The 16,003-nt window shown below is 39.5% G+C and overlaps 1 protein-coding gene across 1 annotated transcript in view; it reads right to left on the reverse strand.

Annotated features, from left to right (window-relative positions):
- Window positions 1-16,003, reverse strand: part of tnr (tenascin R (restrictin, janusin)) — a gene marked incomplete at both ends in the record, with an annotated part of 64,435 nt that overhangs the window by 23,459 nt on the left and 24,973 nt on the right. The window contains 6 exons of the mRNA XM_079227068.1: window positions 649-768; window positions 8,351-8,494; window positions 8,818-8,937; window positions 11,835-12,101; window positions 14,073-14,202; window positions 14,468-14,601. Coding sequence (XP_079083194.1) covers window positions 649-768; window positions 8,351-8,494; window positions 8,818-8,937; window positions 11,835-12,101; window positions 14,073-14,202; window positions 14,468-14,601 — 915 coding nt within the window. The remainder of the gene's footprint in view (window positions 1-648; window positions 769-8,350; window positions 8,495-8,817; window positions 8,938-11,834; window positions 12,102-14,072; window positions 14,203-14,467; window positions 14,602-16,003) is intronic.

The following is a 16,003-nucleotide window of genomic DNA, read 5'->3' on the forward strand; positions in this document are numbered from 1 at the left end:
CTCGTGTCAAAGCTTAGCAGTTCAACGGCGCATAATGCACTTCTCTGAAAGCAAGGCAAATGGACCATTATTGCCTCAAAGCAACACAATGATCTTCTTTGTTGTTGGAAAAACCTTGAAGGTACCTGACACATCACCACGCGCTGCACCTGAATGACCAAAAAACTATCTGCTCATTATGCTCCAACTCCGATCTTATGACTGACACTTAAAACTCTCTTATATTTAAATTACCTCATTGTTCAGAGAGCTCGTCTCAACAGCAAGAACAAACATTTACTTAAACAGTGCCTTTCATAACCAAGGTACAAAGTGCTTGATGAAACACAAACAGGGCGCATGCAGACGTCAGAATCCCCAAAACGCAGATGCGTAAAAATGTGATTCATGTCCCTGTAAAATTAGCTGGTAACCAATACAAGCAGCGATGCTATAGTGGTATATTTGAGACAGATAAGCAGCTGGATTTTACACTATTTGTGCAGTCATCTGACATCCCAGAATGGATTAAAAAGAAGAGGGTGTTGATGATTTTATCTAAATCCTTTAATTAGTCTCATTATTGTCCTTTGGTGGTGGTTATTCAACTCATCCATCAATTATCTAATAAACAGCAAGCGCCTCTCAATGACAGTTTAGATAACTCACCCTGGTTGTGTGTGAGGGTCAGCACATAGTTGTCCACACTGGAAACAGGTGGGTTCCACCTCAGCAGGGTTCCTTGCGGAGTGATGTTGAGCGCTGTCAATTCAGCTGGCATGTCCATCGCTACAACAGAATACAACAACAACATATTATTAACAAAGAAAACTATGAAAACGTGCTCTGTCCAAGAGCTCAGTTTTCAGGACATTTCTGACAAGTATCAGTGACACTTGGCTAACATGACAGCAATCGATCAAAAACAACGTTCCACTCACTGCAGGATGGATACTAAGTCAGCATGCTTGCTTTTTCTTAACAGAATCATTGTTGCCAAAGTATTTTTTTTAATGATTTATCAATTGACAAAACATCAAACAATTGATTCTAATGCTAATATTGTTTAAAAAGAGTATACCACATTACAAAACTCTTAACTTGCTCTTAGCGGCTGACTGCTGCAGGATTAGTTACCAAAAAATTAAACTATGAACAAGTTTCAGAAAAACACAATTAGTCTGAACAGCATTTCATTTCCCAGTTATTTTTGGAATTAATTTGTACACAAACTATGGAGCTGTGTTATAGTTGCATTCATATGCAACTAGGTTGTGACTTATTACACAGTGTATCGTGGTATAATTGCAAAGAGACATAAACTATGAATTACACCTAAACAATGTTGAATGGAGTACTATTTGAAATGGAAAGCCATTATTCAATCCACATCTTAATTGTAATTATAGAAGCCCTGTCACAGAAGAGCTTTGCATTCATATGGATTAATAATGACTCTTTTTGCCATTTGGATCACTGTTTCCTCAATTCTAACACACATCAAAGAGAAATTATGCAGTCGAAAAGGCTGTGGAGAGTCTCAGATATTCTCCTGAGCCCACTGTTTCCCCACCCTCTTCCTGATTTCATTCTCAGACTGCTGGACATGCCAAAATTGAGTTTGAATTTAATTATACCTTTAACCCCAGTGTTTCAACCCCAATTTCTCCTCAGGCGTGTTATTGCAGCGCGGTAGAGAGTGTAGCAGGAGAACACAGAACACCGCATGTGCTCCAAAGCTCGGCCCAGATGAGGTAATTAATATTGCCCTGCCCTCATCAGAATAAAAAAGAACTGTGCTCAATAGCACAACCACGTGAGTTTGGGTCTTTCCTATCTCTACAATAGATGGACAAACCTGATTAAAATCATTACTTTAATTGCAAAAAGGTTTAAGTGAATGTAATGGAGGTTTGCCAAGTCAATTAGATTGGTAATGGAGATGGAGTAGCTATGGCCAATAAAGAAAAAAATAAACAGGTCATCCACTTTCATCAGTCCCAGTGATAATCCAATCATCACTCTCCATCTCCTGATTGCACCAGTGAATCACAGATTGAGCCAACTACATCTCGCTCACACTCGGATCTGTATCTGAAAGTCAAGCCCCGGTGCGTAAGATTCCGGACAATAGAAAAGGTTTGGAAAGAAGAAACAAGAAGCTGGTCCCGGACAGTAGTATGGGGCTATGGTGCAGTCATACTCAATTAAACCTTCAGTGCCAGTTGCCATTTACATGTTAAATTGCCAAAATCTGTCCAGGAATATAGGAAAGCTGGGACATAGAGATCATGGTCATGTGAATCTGGCAGCCTCTCCCAAAAAATACCTATCCAATGAAATGCAACAGCGCTGACCACAAAGAAGGGGTGAGGAGCAAGGCGACTACCTCGGGGGACCCCACATGCTCATTTTCTTGTCACTGAAAATCTGCCATTGAATTAAACACACTGCAATCTGCTAATCAAGTAACTTTTCATCCAGCTGACAGGATTAGCACTGAAACCATATGTCGAAGGTTTTTTCAGTAGTAACTCAGTCAATCACATCGGAAGCAGCACTGAAGTCAAGCAAGACAGCTCCAACAATTTCTGTTGACATCTATTTGACTCAGCCAGTCACTAGCCATCTGTGTTAAGGTACAGGCAGAGTTGCCATCTTCTTAGGCATGCTGAAGCTCAGATTTAATGTCATTGCCTGAAAAATAATTAAAAATGTGATCATACACTTGTCTTTCAAAAATTAGCAGGAAGAATACTAACAGGTCTGTTGTTCTCCCTCTTGACGATACTTCTACAGTCCCTTTGTCACTTTCCACATCTGAGGGAATATACTTTCCTTCATGCTAAGGTAAAAAATGTGACATTCAGGTTCTGCAATGCAATCATCTATACATTGCATTCATTTACCATCAAGATTATCCAGTCCAGACTGTTCATTATTTTTAGTGAGATCAGAAGTGTTTCTACCTCCCCCAGTAGTACTAGTTTGAGGTTAAACCTACAATTTTAGTTTTTCATAATAAACTCTTCAATTCGTTTCTTTAGAGAATTCCCCATTTGAGGTATTCATATTATGTCCTCGGCTGTCAACTTTTTCAGTAAAGGGATCATTGAGATAGTCAGCAATTCTAAGGGACCTTGTAATTAATGCACCATCTGATTCTATGGGAAGGATTATTTGCTTTTACTTGATGAATATATTGTTGTTGGTCAGTAACATTTCTTAGAATGTTCATAATGCACATCTGTGTCTGTCACTGAACATACTTTGCTCCTTTTCTTTGGATTTGATCAGTGCAACACAATCCATGGCCCGACCTTCGGTACTTAAGTTTTCATTAGTATTGCATTGGTGTAAATATAGTCAATGCACAAAGCTGCTATTGGTAGGCTAGGTCATCATCTGAGTCAAATTGATTAAGTAATCTTTTTTTCCAAGAACAGGTCGAAGAAAACCAGTCAATGTATAGGTCCCTCTATATTTCTATCAGCATCAGGGACTTTCTGAAGCATGGCACATATATCATCACAGCAAGAACCAATAAATACTGGTTTGACGTAAGGTAGGTGGATTTGAAACTGAACAACTGGATTCATCAGATTTCTGATCTTAACTGGAATGTGGCTTTGTTCATTTATATCAACACCTCCCCACGCTTGTCATGTCAGGTAGGGCTACTTCAGTCATTAACTGAGATGTTTCTGAAATATCAATCACACTATTTAATCATTTCTGAATAGAATCGAGAGACCTTGACAATGTGCGTTAGACTACAGATATTAAGGTGTGCAATCCTGAAACTTTTCTACGGTAAAACCCAGAGACATTCTGAAAGCAGTTACTGTCCAACACAAGTTAAAAAACCAAGCAGGTCCATCCAGTTAGCCTGGTTCTGACCCCTGGGCTGTTATCCCTGAGGCTTCATAGCCATTCTCTCTGGCAGCTCGATGCTCAGAAATTCGATTTCTCAGGAATAAGGTCTAATTAGTATGTTTCTTGGATTCAGTTTAAAAGAACTTGATAGTTCATCTGTATCTAACAATACAAACCAATTTAGTGACGTTTACTTATCTGATGCTTCCATTAATCTAATCATTACATTCAAAATTGTAATACTATTCAGTGGTGAATGCTATGTGGTTGTCTGATGACAAACATTTGGCAAGTCACTTCTGACAATTGGAGCTGAAAGTATCAGACATCATGTAAAGGATCATACTGAGAGCTCCTCTATGGCTATGGACCAAACATACAACAATGTTAACGTCACAGACTAACAGAACAAGCGGCTACTCAGTCTGCAATGTTCAAAGATCCTAAAAAAAGTGATTAATTAATTAAACTCTTCTTTAAAAGTATAACTGAGGGATTCGTACCATGAGTCCCGCTATCGCAAGTTGGATTATGACATTCAGCTACCGCACAATTGTTTATTGACTGACAGACTCATCACTCTGATGTTCTTTGTGAAAACCAAAACCAATTGATTTTTAACTTTTTAAGTGTTTTTTCTCACTAACAAACTGAGTGAGTGTACAAGCATCAGCTTGCACTGCACGTCCACGAACAGTTTACTTTGTAGTTTAGCTTGCTCACAAAATAAATATTAATAGAGTTTATAAGCCTGCTAACAGCCCTGATTACGACCTTGATTTCATGGGGGACAATTAGGCACAAGAAGATTGTTATGAACGGATATTTTCTGTTTTAAATGTCCCATATAGTCAAATGTTTTCATATCTTATTTTATTATAAAGCAGATCTAAGTGCCCTATAAATGGTGTGAAAGAATCAAAATGCTCAAGCCTTGGAAATATACACAGACACTGTGCCTTTCTTAATGATTGTGATGTTAAAACTATACAAGATACAGCATATATACAATTTCACAGTTCTTGAAACATTCTAAATATGTCCCAGTTCATTTCCGGTTACAGTTTAGGTGAATGGTATAAACTCACAGTGAGTGAACATGGACCCAATGTGTTTCCAAGCACTACAATCCAGAGATTAGCTAAAATTGAGCATTTTAGAAAGAGGTGAATACAAGTACATGTACAGTGTAAGAAAAATCTGTATATTTTTTAAATGTTAAACAGTTGACCATGAGGTCAGTCTGCTGTGTGCTGAGTCCATTATGTAGACCACAATACAGCAGACAGTACAGTTAGTGCCGTTTTACTCTCCAGTCTATCTCTACATCCCCTCTCATTACTGTGGAAGCTGTACTGCCTCCCTGTATGACAAAAGCAGGTTATCAGTGTGAGTGTGTTCTCCACTCTCAGCTACACTGGATGTGTCTGTGGCGCAATACTATTACAGCCATGCAAACATGGTACCTGCTGCTTTTATGTTGCATGTGAGCGGTACTGAACTTTTGAATGCTGATTTTAGTTTGTGAATGTCCAGCACTCTATTGATTTGATTTTTGCTAACACATGAGAACACACAATCACTTCATTATCATAATCCTTTGTTCAAAGTTATTCAGGAATGGCTTGTTACTTGACAAAAAGTAGGCACAACACGCCCTTTTGTTAAGCCTATTGTTTACATTTAATTTCCTAAATTAATACTCTGTGCTGTTTCGTTGTACATATTGAGTTTTGCTGTATATATCTTTCATCCTTGTTATTTTCATTTTTGTGTTTGTAAGCTGCTACTATGACAAACAAATTTCCCCTTGGGGACGAATAAGGTACATATCCATCCATCCATGTCAATTAATACCTTATCTGTGTTGGTTCATGGAAATGTTGTTAATTATTGAGATTTTGTGGGATAAATTAAAGTGTTCTCTCCTTCATCATTCTTTTCTTAAAATAGTTGGGAGAAAAAAAAAATTGACTAAATGGTCTCTCTCCCAACTTAAGTTCTGGGACAGGTAATACTTTACTGGTACTGGTTCTGGTACGTTGATAATGAGTACCGGTATTATCCCTCCATTAAATGGACCTTCACATAGTCTATTTAGTGTGGACCCTCCGACATTCACCTTAGATCAGTAGTCCCTGCTGTGTTAGCACAATGCAATATGGCTCCCTGCTTTTCATCCCCTCTGACAATAATTGATTACGGAAGTCAAGTAAGTAGCAATTGCAGCGTTATTCAAGTCATTACATACTTGGCCAGGCAAACCTTGCTGGATTACTCTTCCAAATCCCCTGTTTATGTATTGTTGTTGAAAGCGGCATTAAAAGGTCCCTGGTTGGGCATTGTGAGAAAAATGGTATTTACCATTTCTAACAAGCTTGACTTTGCGGTTATGTTCTTTTCAGGCTATTACAGCCCCAACGGCTCTGCTCATTGTACGTACACAGGGAGTGTTAAAATAGAAGCTGATGAAGAGGAAGAGCAAGACACACGAGAAGGTGAGAGACTCTTTTGCTTCTTCTTTTCTCACCAGATTGCTGGTAAATTGGGTCTCATTGGCATGCAAACACACCTCTTGCTCTCCTCTTCTCCCTCCTATCTTGGACTTCCCTTAGCTCTCTTACTTTTTTGTCTCTCACACACAATGGAGATTATTATGCATAGCACTGGGAGAGTGTGTTAATCTTTAGTTAGTGGAAGAACGGTGTCTCGTTCCCAACGGTGTTTACATGCATAAGTTGTGATTTACTGCTAAGTAAAGAGTCTGAAAGAAAAGGAGCTTGAGATTTCATACGCATATTGACAAATTTAGAAGAAATAAGCAGAGAGAGACACCAAGCAAGAAGATTAAAGAATGGAAGGGATGAAACAGAGAGGAAATGGAAAAGGGAGACGGAAAGATGGGGACATAGAAGAGGAGGATACTGAGAAAAGGGTGTAACAATACAGTGGGAAAAAGGTGAGGCTTAAGTATGAAGAGATAGAGAGGGGAGGGAAGCAGAGAGATAGAGGAGACTCAGATGGAGCTGGGAGTAAGTTACCAATTACTGGGTCATGGAGTGGACAGTTTCATCTACTGCAGCAGTAAGGATTGCACCTCCTGCAATGTCAGCTGTACCCTTAGATTTTGTATGACGTCTGTATCTGTTGCTCTTTCTACATACAGTGACTCCCAGCGTGCAGCTATTATTGGTGTGGGAAGAACAATTGGTCTGAGAGTATAGCAGATAAAAGAGGGATTCTTTCTTTATTTTGCATTACAAACATGTCATTTTGTCCCCTCTCATAGCATGGCGTTTATCAAAGAGTTGTAGTCGAAGGGAAAGAGGATCATAGTTTTTAATGCAATGGGATTTTCTTCTGCGAAAGAGCAGAACTTTACGAAAGCACATCAAAAGCAGATCCCAGCGTTTAGCCAGAGGATATACACTCAGTTGCCAGTTTGTTAGGTTCACCGAGCTGAAACTAAAGCAGTCTAACTCAACAATAATGTCATTATTTGGAACCTCATGAAGAGTATTATGTTCAGCTGTTATTGAAACTGGTTTGTATGCTCATTTTGCAAGTTTGTGATGCTGTTGGATTGTGTTATACAGACAGCTGTTTCTATTATTTTGTCTACCCCACGTATATCAATAAGGGTAGGCTAAGCCGGCAGTGGACATGGTTTTAACGAACGATGAAACCCAGTACCCTAGAAGTAGGCAACCTACTGCCAAATACAACATTTCTAATCAAAGCATGGTCTCTGCTAACCTGCTTCAGTCCATCGCTGTGTGAAGGCAGTCTCAATTGCTAGTTTCAAGTCTTCATCAATACGGCATGGTGTTCATTTTGTAAGCCATGGCGCCATTTTGAGTAAAATAGACCATAAAGCAGAGTATGCTTTTAGGGCGGGCTTACTGTGATTGACAGGTCCCTGACGCTACGAGAGCCGCTTACGTCGTCTCCACGTCACTCCTCCGCATTCCAAATATTCTAATTTATGTTCATTGGTTGCAAAAAGCCAAGATGGCGATGGCTGTAATACAAGATGGCAACGGCCAAATCGCCGAACTCGAGGCTTCAAAACGGAATTAGACAAACCAATGGGAGACGTCACGATGACTACGTCCACTTCTTATATAGTCTATGGTTAATTATCAGAAATATTAACACTTTTTTATATTTGCACTTTATTACAGTACATTCACTTTATGTCGGACAGAAGAGAAACACAATTTCAAATCTTCTGTATGCTTGCACAATGGGAGAATTGACAAATAAAACTTACTTTGACTTAAATTGACACGTCTTCTGTTTTGTGAAAAACAAAGTTAAAACTGCGACTGAAGCTTTGACTGAAAATCACGTCAGCGGAAAAGTCGACCACCCTTTCGTCAAGAAATCAGCGGACATGCGAAACACAGGCGTAATTAGTTCGGTGGCGTGGCCGTTGTATTCTCTTCTATTCTATTCAAGATGGCCCTCAAAATGTTTCCTCATCAACTCCTACCTGTGAAGACGGAGGTGCTGACCACTTTGCTCTCCTGACTCCCTCTGACAGCGCTGAGGCTGATCTCGTATTCTGTAGCAGGAAACAGGCTGGACAAGGTGTAGTTAGTCACATCGCTGTCAATCACCACGCTGTCCACACGACCTGCAGGAGACATCAGAACTGTTGCTTTCACTCCCATCCCACATTTCTTCAGCTACAAGGTATACAGTACTGCTTAACTAATTATTCAATACCGAATTTTAATTAAGAATAAAATTACATTTCACTGATAACATGTTATCAATTAATTAGGTACAACAGTGTGTGTAACACGGTTCCTTGCTAAAAATGATCTTACATCAGAGAGACTACAACAAATGCCATGTTCATTTAGCTCTGACATGAGAGCGCAGAGTGCCGGTGTGTATTGGACACCATGTTATTATAATGCAATGTAGACGGGCGTAAAAGAAAGACTGTGCTACCTCTGTCTGATTGGTAGGACAGCTTGTAGTATTCAAATGGAGCCAGCGGTTTGATCCAAGAGATAGTCAATGCGTCTTCGCTCACATCTGACATTGTCACCTCTTTTGGTGGGTCCATGCCTAGAAGGGAGATGATGTGTGTTAGTAATGAATCAAAATGACCCACAATGGATAACATGGGAGAATTTATTCTGATCCCAGAGGTACGATAGGAGCACATTACGATGCAAGTTCAGGAATTTACATAAAAATCTAAAGGATCAGTGGCCTTGAATACCAAAGTATTTAAGCAACCCCTTGCTTTTCCCATTTTTTTTTTTAGCTCCTCTTCATTACATTTTCATAAACAGACATGTCCTTGGTCATTTGAAGCACACACATTTATAAACAAATAAAAACCATCAAAATATATTCCAGTAGAAATATAGGTAATAAAATAACACAATAGGCTGCATTAGCATTGAGATTGAGCAAGGCTTACTCAGAGGAGATTTGTTTTATGCGTCCCCTGAGACTATTGAGCTGCCTTAGAAAAGGTTAAGGCAAAAACAATGTGAGCAAACAATTAAACTGGTGACAGGTCCTTAGCTGCGAAAGAAAGAAATAGCGGGATAAAAAAAGTTAGAGAAAAGGGAAAGAAAAAGACCAAAAAAGCGTGGAGGAGATTCAAAGATCACTTTCATCTCTTGGTGTAGACAAGCGGCGAGAAAGGCAGCGCTTGTAAAACCAACTGCTCTGCTCCTCTTTGAAAAGAATAAAAGCTATTATTCACAAGCAGAGTGGGCAATTTATAACTCCTGGCCTTGAACTCATTTAAATTCAACCTGTATGACATACAGTTGTGGCATTGATATGTCTTCTGCTTATTTATGCATGCATATCTGACTGATAATGTTTGCCTTGACCAGAATATCGGCTGAAAATGTGTATTTTCTCATGAAGCTTGCTGAATAAAAACATTTCACAGAATAGTTCCGTCGGAGATACACTGTTATTGACCTGATCCCCCTGGATGAACACAATTCAATTTGCACTGTGTAAGCTAATGAATGAACGTGGCCCTCGGGCATGAGCAACATTAACACACCCTTTGAACTGACCACAGCGGCAGAGAGACTATCAAAGTCTGGTAAATAACGAACCACCTACTGCATCTGGCCGCTGACAATTTCAAATGCAGAAAATGTATCACTAAAAGCCTACCTAATTACACAAGGAAAGACAGAGTGCAGTTCCCCATCAGCGCTCGCATTCAAACAACACGATCAAAGCATTACCAACAGTCTAAAGACAGGAAATACTGTACACCTGTTCCATAATCCCTGTCCAATTTCACCCTCAAAATCTGCTTACCATCATGTGTGGGTGAATGTAAAGAGAGAGAGGGCTCGAAGCTGCCAAGGCATTATGTGAAACTGGCACAATAATTAGATGACAGCGTGCAGGTGTCTCTGGCACTGATGCAGAGTTAATATCTCTATTGTTCAACGCTCACTTTCCTCTCTGCTCTGCATTTGTCTCCAGTCCTCTATTTGTCTCTCTTTTGGTGATTTTCTTTTTTTTTTCTTCCTAATTTTGCCCACTGTCTCTGTTTCTCAGGCAGGTTATTCCACTGATCTTCTTCTCATTTATTCTCTTCCCTGATATAATTTGCACCCTCATAACCAAAAGAAGAAAAAACATGTTTCTGAGAGCTGCTTCTGACAACAAGTCAATTAAGTAGCGACACGGTAATATTGTATAATATGTTAACAAAGCAAGAGAAAGGTATGAAGGATCACTGCGGCGCAGTTGAAGGATAACATTTTAATCAAAAGGCATGGAGAGAAACAAAAAACTGTGAATGAACGAAAGGAGATAGAATAGAAGGAAGCCTACAAGGAAAAGAATACATTAAAATGGATAGACAGAAAATAGTACAAAGCATAAGACTTCTTCTATTGCACTACAGTAACAATATGCACCTTTCCTCCCCCTCTCTTATTCTTCTTTCCTCTGTCTTTGTCTGCATTACAACATTTATCAAATACCCTCCCCCAATGTTATGATTGCAAATGAGCAAACCTCAGTCATCTGATGCCACAGGAGAATAAAACAAGTGTGTATTTTTGGTTCTGTGTCTGTAAGTCTGGCAAGGAATTGGGAAGGAAAAGCCTCTAAGGCATATCTCTATTTACAAAACTCATTCTGCTGGGGTTCTGTGCAAATCAGATGCTAAAACAGCATTTTTGCAAACACATTCAATTTAAAATCACTTTGTGTTTTCATTTCTTTTGCCAATTAATCTCCTTTTTAGTTTCTCACTTTCCCTCACACTTGCTACAGTGCTTTCCCACGTTCTATCCCGTGCTCTACTGGTTCCAACCTCAGATTGTTCTCCCTCATCATAAATAGGATTCAAGGACATTCCAGTTCCTCCTGTTTCAAAAAACCCTCTTATAAAAAAAAACTATCTTTGGAGTTTTGGGCTTTAGGGGATTATGATGGACATATTTTCACTATTGTCTGGCATTGTATAGTTACATTAATTGATAATGTAAATAATTGTTAGTTATAGCCTTAAACCTAGAACACTAACGTCGGGTGATTTTCACCCGGCGTTAGTGATAGAGGGTGAAATATTTTCGGATGGGTTTTACCATTGAAGGGAAACTTTTCCTTCACAGGACATGCCTCACATGTCCCAGGAACGGGTGGACCAAAGAACAAGTTCATAGTCACATTATTTATATTTTTAGTCATGTTTTATTCACGATTCCCTTATTTTTCACTCGATTTTCAGGCTTTTTTCCGGGTATTACTATTTTTAACGTTAGTGTTCTAGGGTTAAATGTGATATTAAATACAGAACAATAATTCCATGCATAGACAAACGGTACGATGCAAGTTTGCACAACTAATAAAACAGATCTAACAAACAAAGCCTTTAACCTTTATCATGCTTATTTACCTTTGTGTGTGTGTGTCTTCCTCGAGTTACTTTTCATACCACTTACACATGAAAGCAAGCAGCTCACCTGTAGTAAGTGATGCTGTAATGGGCTCAGAGGTAACGTCCCCCTGTATTGTGATTAGACTGACGGTGTACTGAGTGGACGGCAGCAGTCCTTGGACCAGTGACCTCGTCTTGGAGCCGTCCAGCGTCACCTTAGAGGTGTCGGTCCCATCTGCAGAGCTGTAGCTCAGGATGAAGAGGTCAGCGGGCGGTGCCGGGGCGCTCCACGCCACCAACACTGAGTCTGAAGTCACCTCTGACAAGTAGAGGTGGGTTACGGGCCTGATTCCTGGAGGAACGGGGGGTTTAAATGTCACCGGAGAGTTTTCAAGGACAGGTAGAAAGCTGGCCACAAGCAAGAAACGGCGATGAAAAAAGGAAAAGAAATAACAGCTGCTATCGTTATGGAGATGACAGACAAGCAATGTCAGTGATGGATGGAAGCAGTCCTGGATGATATAATAGATCGTTTATAATAAAGTTGAGAAAATTAGCCTTGGGCGTAATCTTGATGCGGCAGGTGAGAGTCAGAGGCCACAATCATGTGGAAGTGATGATTTAATTGGTCTTTAAAAAAAGGGAAATAATGAAATGATCCGCCATAAAGATGAAGATGTGATGGTACTGTTCAAAGTAAGAAATTGGAGAGATGATGATGATGATGATGATGATGATGATAGCAGATGCCGTTGTCAAAATGTACGACCTGGGCTGGAGATGATGTGATGAATACAAACCAGTGTAGCAGCTGAAGCGGCAACAAATGCAACATGATTTGAATTGAATTAGCCATGTGTGGACGTATAAATAGTAGGGAAGATGCAGTAACATTGACTTCACCTTTTCTCATTCAGTTTTATTTGTAATCAATCATCCTTTGAAACCTGCGCTGTTAACACTGGTCTGCATTTAAGTTCTTCTCCTCTCTTATTGCTGAATAGCCAACATTTTCCTTCAGCAACTGTCGACATGCTTTACAGCAGTCAAAAGAAAGAGTGTGTCGCGTAAACCCCCAAAGTAGAATGTGTGTCCTTGTGTGGAAGCCAGGAGAAGATGTGGTACAAATATACAGGATACACTTCTCCCAACAAGGCTTTATAGCAGCAATCGTTGATGAAACATTGCAGTAGAAGGAGGGTCCGTTTATCAATGTGATGGTCGTGCTGATGATGATGCTATTGCAGTTTTCTCGATTTGAGCTTGTGGACTTCAAACTTATAATCTATATTGATCAAAGTTCAAGATGAAACTTTTACTCTGGTGATGAGTTCACCTGAGCGCAGGCAGACAGATGTTGCCAATATGGCCAAGTGAACAATGGATGAGTAGATGACAGGTAATTCATTATTTTTCATCTGATTCTCTTCATCTGCCGTTTGATCATTATCTCATCTCATCTCTCCTCTCCAGATGGTTCGAGATGTGTTACTTAAAAAAGCCACAGCTAACAAAAGATGATGATGATGACGATGATGGTTACGATGGTGACAACTGCCATTACGGTCACAGTAGAGAAGCACAGAGATGATGGTGATGATGAGAGAGGTGAAGAAAACAACACATATGCCAGCCTGTAAGCTTGTGCCTATCAATGTGACGCCATCTTTTGTGCAACTGGTAATCACATCAGGCGTTCTGTAGAAATAACAAAGAACCAACCGCGGTGGGTAGATCAATAGGCAATCCTACATTTAGTTGGACGGGTACACACGAGTTGTGTGAGAAATTCTCAGAGAAAGAGGGAACATCAAGTTGAGAAGAGCAGTGCAAGCCGACAGTAACGAGTGGGTCTGAGAGAATGTGGTGTTTAAAAGAAATCAGACGAAACAGAGACACAAATACATTCGGATGCTAAACTGAGGCGCAATTAGGGAACACTTGTAACACGCTCATTAGCTGACTTGACTAATTTACCTCACCTAATTGCTTCTTCAATGCCTTTTTTAGGTCTTCCATTTTCTTTGAGTGTGACTTACCTTACCTGCTGCCACACTTTAGTTCATTATGTTCAATGTTCAACTTCATTACGCGCCACTGTTCTTAAAACTGTTCCCCAGCATGTCATTATCTCAGCAAAGAAAACACTATGGAGTGAATTTATCTTAGCGCTGTCTGATGATTGAGTGGATTACATCAAAGCTGTACTGCAACCTCGATCCTGTAGAAAAGTTTAGATCCAACTGTAGCAAAGACAAAGACAAGGGAGACCAAAAGTATACTGTCTACCTGTTTCAGTATCTGACACTTGACGAGACTCTACCTGTGAACGCATCTATGGTAGCTGCAGTGCTCTGCTGCCTTCCTCTTCGTGCTGCCACAGTGATGCTGTACTCAGTCCCAGGCTCTAGGTCAATCAGAGTGGTGGTGGTTACATCTCTAGGCACATTCAGCTGGAAAGGGAAGACACAGTTCAAAACAAGTAAAGTAAAAGTTATTTATAGAGTGGTTTTCACAGACATAAGTCACAAAGTGCTTAACAGGATCATTATAACATACAAGAAAGAACATCACAAATTCAACAGGACTTCTATAGACACTTCAATAAAAATATAATAATATAATTAAACATCATAGCTTTGTTTTGGACGAGTATTTGGCATGTGTGTACACCAGCATAGCAATTTATATTCAACGTTCATCTGTTTAATGCTTTACCTCAGCAGTGACGCCAGAGGAGGACGTGTAGGTGACCTTGTAGTGGTCGATGGGGCCCTGGACCACGCCCCACACCAGGGTGATGGTGTTGTCTGTCGAAGCCATCACAGTTAGATCCATGGGCACATCCAGACCTAATTTAAAGGAAACACGATTTAAGTAAAGCACACAGCCTCTTCAATGTTTCCAACAATAATTGTAAAAAAGAACTACGCAGCATGAGCACATGAACACTGTTACTTACCCACTTGAGTGTGTGTATACCAACAGGGTGATTTAAGATATTACATGACATTTCAGTAACTACCCTACTCATCCATGACTGATTTGAGTGTAGACAGTGCATGCAATATTACCATTGTTTTGATATTTACCTTAATGGTTCTTGTTTGCTTCATGCACCACTTTTATGTTTGTGAAAATAATGTATTCTTCATCTGATCCCAATCAAGCACTTTTCCACCTAAGTGTCTTTGTGTGCACATTTTTCAAATTGCAAATAAAACACCATAGCCGAAACACCAGACAATAGAATAAACTGTTTTTAAATAAAACATTTTAATTCAATTTAGACCTGTTGACTACTAAAGTTATAATCTCATGTTATGTTCTGGTATGTTTTCTGTTTGTTGCTCTATTGCCTCATTATCTTATGCTTTATAGTTTTGTATTCTGTACACAAAAAAAGAAAAAAGAAAGGAAAAGCAGCTGTTGAATGTCACATCCTTAAATTTTCCTTTCTAAATTGTGGAGATGGAAACAATATATTTTGGTGAAATGTCAGAGATCTGCTCCAACATTTTGCAACATTTTTAGCAATGAAGTAATTTATTCTGTATATCTACTATATCCTTACCTTTGATGCAGAAATGACATCAAAAGCAGGACCAAATGTAAGAGTCAGCTTCTTCCTCTGTATTAATATAATGATCCCACATTCTGTGTTTCATCTTTTTGCTCTCGTGATTGTCCGTTTCTTTCCTGCAGCAATGACCCAACTTGCCCACTGGATCATCAATGTTTAATTCTCATTTAGTCCTCTACTGCAACCCTCAATGTTTTGGGAGATTCTTGTCAAATAGTCCTTTTGGGGGAAAAGTAAGATGAAAAGAACTTTAACTAAATCCACTGAAATGATGCTTTCAGCTTTCAGCAGCTGACAATTAGCAGACAGGAAATGTTGTCATATTATTTAAAGCTATTTGTGAATCATGTGGTAGCTTTATTGCACTTTTTTAAGTTCAAAGAGAGTGCACAAAATAGTGGGATAGAAAGTGCTTGTTCGTAAAGCAAATGGAGGCATAATTTTGCAAAGTGCAAAATACTTTCAGCCATTAAAATGATTGCAACTGGGGGAAAGATGTGCTTGACAGTCAACGTCACAGGAAAGATTATTGAAGTACCGCCGTGCACTAACATTTCAAACAGAAGGTTAAATGGGATCTTTTTTGTCTCTCTGCCGAAACACAATTAAAATTCAAATTGCCGATCAAGTGCTGAGGTAAAGAGAGGGCCATTAGCAATTAATGGTATGCA

This window comes from Taurulus bubalis (assembly GCF_910589615.1).
Source record: "Taurulus bubalis genome assembly, chromosome: 1".
Lineage (NCBI taxonomy): Eukaryota > Metazoa > Chordata > Actinopteri > Perciformes > Cottidae > Taurulus > Taurulus bubalis.